The sequence below is a fragment of the Trematomus bernacchii genome, unplaced genomic scaffold (genome assembly GCF_902827165.1).
Source record: "Trematomus bernacchii unplaced genomic scaffold, fTreBer1.1, whole genome shotgun sequence".
Classification (NCBI taxonomy): domain Eukaryota; kingdom Metazoa; phylum Chordata; class Actinopteri; order Perciformes; family Nototheniidae; genus Trematomus; species Trematomus bernacchii.
The window spans coordinates 20101509-20106825 of record NW_022987973.1 but is presented as its reverse complement, the minus strand read 5'-3'; the positions used below and the strand labels follow the sequence as shown (position 1 = coordinate 20106825).

The 5317-nt window shown below is 44.4% G+C and overlaps 2 protein-coding genes across 3 annotated transcripts in view; one reads left to right on the top strand and one right to left on the bottom strand.

Annotated features, from left to right (window-relative positions):
* nav2a (neuron navigator 2a) overlaps positions 1 to 1679 on the top strand; it is a 104367-nt gene extending 102688 nt beyond the window's left edge. For both annotated transcript variants that reach the window (XM_034116206.1, XM_034116207.1), the window contains one exon: positions 1 to 1679. This exon is cut by the window's left edge and continues 1023 nt beyond it. The gene's annotated coding sequence lies outside the window, so the exon portion shown is untranslated.
* A 321-nt stretch (positions 1680 to 2000) lies between these two features.
* On the bottom strand, positions 2001 to 4815 carry dbx1a (developing brain homeobox 1a). The gene is made up of 4 exons (XM_034117051.1): positions 4431 to 4815; positions 4221 to 4322; positions 2543 to 2745; positions 2001 to 2426 (listed from the first exon to the last, which is right to left on the bottom strand). Exons 1-4 carry the CDS (start codon positions 4783 to 4785, stop codon positions 2148 to 2150), a joined length of 939 nt encoding a protein of 312 aa, XP_033972942.1. The 5' UTR covers positions 4786 to 4815; the 3' UTR covers positions 2001 to 2147.
* Between the last annotated feature and the right edge of the window lie 502 nt (positions 4816 to 5317).

Here is a 5317-nt window from a genome sequence, read left to right as displayed (position 1 = left end):
CAATCCTTTGATTTGTTCGCATGTTGTAAATGTCCCCTCTGTGGGACTAATAAAGGTATTCTATTTCTGATGTTCAGCCTGATAGCTGAGACACTGTTGTTCTACCAGAAAGCAGTGCCTTTGAAATAGTGCAGAACAACATACGTATTAAATGCATCATTTTATTTGGCCAAAACACAACTAAAACACTACTAACTCCGACATTTAAAGTCAAGGACAAGATCTAATTGATAAATTCCCTTTACAAGACTTTCAGGAGGTAAGGGCACTAATTGGGAAAATAAAATTCACCATGGTTAGATTTACCCGTTTCGATCTGTTTTGTATCTTTCTGTGTAACTTCACAAACAATGTCTCTACTATTTATAAGTCCTTGCTTGGATCACCTTATAATCCTCGGAGATCTCCATGCACATTGGCCCAAACAGGCTGCTGTAGCACAAAGTCTCTTTTCTTGGTGCTGGACTGAATCCTAACAAACAATGCCTTACTCTTTTCTAACAGACTACGAGCATTAGCCGATCCTTTATTTGTCTAAATGGCTGTAAACTCACAGGGCTCCGAGTCGACTCTCCTCGACCTCTCATCATATCAGACACCGATGCCATGCGATTAAGGCGTGAATGAGAGGCAGTACTTTGGGTTTCAAAATAAGTCGTATGCATGTGTGACCCAGTGCTGTGAAGCTGGTGTAAATATTTGGACCACTAGCGAGAAAGAAAAAATATATAGATGTGTTATGGTGCTCCAAATCAGAACGTGTTGCAGGTTGTTTGGGGAAGGGACGTTTAAGACATGTTGATTTTATACCTCATCCCCATCCTTTGACTGTGCAGTCTGTTTTATGTGATTTGTGATGATAAAACTGACAAACATGTTGAACTAATTAAGTGAAAACTAGTGTATGCTGCTTTGTTTATAGTGATATAATTAATCTGAAGTATAAAGGTACTTGTGGTTGGATGATAATGTTAAAACAGTTTGCCATGTGGCTTAGAATATAAAGAATATTGTCCTTTTTATTTGCTTTAAACCCCCCTGACTGCCTTCTGGGAAGGGCAGGCATACGATTAAATCCGGGGTCACGTCGTGTAGCGCGGCTTCCATCGCGTTCAGTGTTTTTGTCACAGATCCTATGCAACACTCATTCTGAACTCCCAATGGAAGCCCAAATCTGATGCGCTCGATCCCTACATTTTCAGCACTGCTGAGACATACAGCATGGAACTATATTTGTGAGGATTTGTTCAGATTTGTGGCCCATGTTCTTGTCCGGGTGTGTCTGTGTAGCTTTAGACACACTCTGTTATGGTCCTTGTAAGCACAAAGAGACTGATTCTCTGTCTGTCTTCAGTAGAGCCTGAGGAGTGTGGATGTTGTCCAAGCATTTGACCAGTCTGTCAGTTTATTACTCACAAACTCAATGAATGTTTAGCCTTCTTTGCTATGTACATTTTTTGATATGTAACATAATTTTGTAAATAGATGATTATCTCGCAGCATTTTGATGACTTTTTTCTAGCTGATTTGTTACAGTACTTGAAAAGGAGTATTTTGTGTACAGTGTCTTTACACCAGAGCAGATTGATGCCATTTGTCATCGCTGGTCTGTCCTGGGCTCACTGTACTAGTCTTAAGTTATTGTGATTTAATAAAAGTAATGATTATTTATGATTGAATGTTGTCAAACGGTTTTTTTATAAAAATACATACACACATAGTCTTGACTTTGAAATGTTCACAATTTTATTTGGTATTTGTACAAAACGTGTGAAATAAACATATATACAGCACATAATACAACATACTTATTAAACAAATTCATATAAATTATTAACGAAATAGCTACATTTTCAATAAACAACTCTATTCAAGGTCAAGGTAAAAGGAACTCAATATTCTTGGCATAAAATGTCCATACAAAATTGTACAAAATACTGTACAATTGAACAAAGCTGTGCAAAACAGCAAATTGTGTCTAAGAAGTGGATCCTGCAGTGCACCTGAAGCAACAAACACGAGTGTTTTTTGTTTTTTTAACAATGACATTTATGGGGTCCCCTTCAAGGCCGGCAGCTTCTTACAGATGTGGTCACAGTCTCATATGAAAACAAAACATGGGTTATATTCTCTATATTTAAAATAAATTAAGATACTGTTATTTCTTCGTCGTCTGACATTGAGAAGTCCGAGTGCTTGCTGGAAAAAGATGGAGAGGAGATGCTGGACCCTGCAATCGTTCTCTCTCTTGCAAACTCTTCTTCCTCATCTTCCTCGGCTGAGGACTTCTTGCCCACGTCACTAAGGTCCGGGTGCGGGTTGGCTTTGGTGGGCAGGGTCTGCTCGCGACAGCCCCCGGAGGACAGCAGCTCTCTCTCCTTGGAGTTCCTCCACTTCATACGCCGGTTCTGGAACCAGATTTTCACCTGTGGATGAGGAAGAGATTGTGAGTTAAAGAGCTCTGCGTCAGTTGCAGTGGATCACACAACAGCGTCTTTACGTGGAAATTACGCACGACATGTTGAACATTTGTGATTTTTACCTGTGAGTCTTTCAGGCCCAGCTTCGATGCCAGCTTCTTCCTGTCCGGCTTGCTGATGTATTTCTGTTTCTGGAACATTTTCTCCAAAGCTTTGCGCTGCACATCGGAGAACACCGCCCTCCTCAGCATTCCTCTCCGGGGTTTACCTCTGGCGGCCAGGGGCCACGAAAAGGTCCCGGGAATGGGAATAACGGATGAAGATACTGCAATACAAACAAAGAGAATAAAATATGTTAGAAAAATATATATATTTGCAACATCTTAGAGAGAAAAAAGTTCGCAGAAAATAAAAAAACAACCACTTTTCTGCCTCAAATGACCCTTTTAAATCTAAACTCAAAACCTCAGGCATCTAAATAAATAAAAGTATGTCCCTTAAGGCTATACTTCTCAACTGGTTATTATTGGAAGTTGTTTTTTTTCCCTTTGGAACTGTGCAATACGTCTCCGTTTTGAGTGAAATGGCACGAGGTGACTAATTAGCACATTGGCCGGACCCCAACCGCATTGGTATGGTAAAGAGGTAGCATATCCTTTAAGGAACCCTGTGAGGGCGGATAGAGGAGTTAATAAACCGTGAACGGTAATTGTGTAGTAATGAACTAACGCAGAAAAGACTCGGGACAGGCGGCGAAGGCCATATATTATCGCAACAAAAGGAGATTTACACTTTCAAACTAAACACAACTGCATACCAGAATACTGATGCCCGTGGGGTGGGGGGGAATGGCGGGTTTTTTTTTCTCTTCCTTGCCTTCAAATCATTTTCATTAAATGAACACGAAAAGCTATTCAAGACGCTGGAGTTGTATTGTTGAGGCATTCAGCTGAGCCCATGAAAAGACTCCATCACCATTATGATGTGCCTGAATGAAAGCACGGACTAGCGACTTTATAGACTTTTCTAAGAGATTATTCTTTATCTCAACTCGTTGATTGGCCCGCATGGAGAATAAACGTTTAGGGCACAGAGACAGAGAGGATGGAGGTCAGTGGTAACCTATCCTATGGGCATGCAGGGACAGACTTTCCCCGGCTGGGACATTACAGATGCAGTTAGAAACTTTACTTTAACTCCCACGGTGCGAGACACTGTCCCTGTGTGCACGCTGCTAACTGGACGTCTCCCTGACAGTATGTGCCCTGTGGCCGCAGCAGAATCAGGAACAACGACGCGCTATGTGGTCTTGTGAGAATATTGAACACAGTCAATAGCGCCTAATAGGGAAATTAGTGCATGACTGGTTCACGCCTTTGGCCCCCCTGGTAAAAGTCACTCTCCGGGGTGTGTGGGTGGTTCGCCCGGTGGGAGCTGACCAAATTGGTCATGGTGCTGAAGGCATTGTTGCCCGCAACAGCGGCCCGGTGGCCCCCCGGGCTCTGTGGGAAAACGCGGGGCCAGGGAAATGCCAAAACGCCCCCAATGGGAAGCAGGGGGGACTCCAACTCGCCACCCCGCCTCAAATTTAGAGCGTGACGATTTGGGATAATTGGTTAATTAGGGGGTGGGTGCAGGGTCCTGGCAGAGGCCAACGGTCCCCATTAATAAGACAGTGATTTCTTCTTCTCTGGTAAAAAAATATTTGACAGGGTGCCAGAGTGTTTTACATCTAAATGCAATTAGCTCAGACAGATTCCCGAAGGCTGAAAAAGGATGGGTCGTAAAAGTTGTGCCTACCTGGTAAATAAGGAGTCCTGAATATGGGGTGAAAGGTCCCATCAAAGTAGGGGAAGGGGAAGCTCTTGGAGTGCTGGCTGTGGAATGCAGGATGTGAGGACACTGTGGAGGAACATCACACATGTTACTCAATCATTCCTGAATGACAGAAATCCATCTAAAAGTTAAACACATCACTACGAACTGAAAGCAGGAAGTCTGGGTTCTCACCTGTCTTTGGTGAAGGTGCGAGGATGGCGCTCACGCCAAACTTGAGAAAAGTTGGGTCCTTGCTGCTCGACATTTTCGGCGAGCACGATTCGCGCGTCAACGCGGTCGTGGCCAATGCGCGCTCTGTATGCGCGCCGCTGAAGGACAGGGTGGTGGTGGCTGTGGGCAGGGAGGCGCACATTGACGGGACAGTCCGGTTAACGAAGGCTGTGGGGCGGCTTATCCGCAACAGGTCCTCCACTAGAAAGCTGGAGTGGGTGGGGAAGCCGGAGGGCAGCGCGTGGTGCAGCGGCAGAGCCGGCCGGTACAGACCCGGGTAGAAGGCTGGAGGCGCGAGGACGCTTGGGATCATCATGGTCCCGGTTTAAAAAATCACTGGGTGGAATCAGAGATACTCCTTAGGTCAGCTGGGAGAGAATCAGTCGTGTGAATGGCTGCTAACTCCTCTGGTTCCTCACTCTGGGGAGAGGAGTTTTATAGCCGCCGCCCCCCCCCGGCCCTCCGCTCAGGGCTGACAGCCTCAACAATGGGGCTCAACAAAGTCCTCCACATGGGTCGCTTTCATGCCGCATCCCCCGGCCCGCTGATTGGCCCAGGGACGCAATTTATGATTGCATTAGACTTCATAAGCAAGCAACACACAAAGTCCCCCCCACAAAAGAGGCTCAGTCATCAATTTTGCATGTTGACCACTTTCCTTTCAATTTGTTTTGTTTGGCAGAGGCAAGCTGCCTAATTAAAGAGCAATCTTTACAGATCCAGTCATTATATGGGGACTTTTAATGAGTATAAAGAGGATACTTTATTCTTGTCCATTCAGGCTCTCTTTCTGTTATGCAGGATATAAAAAATATAGCCTCCTCGTTAAAATGTTAAATTATTCTTTT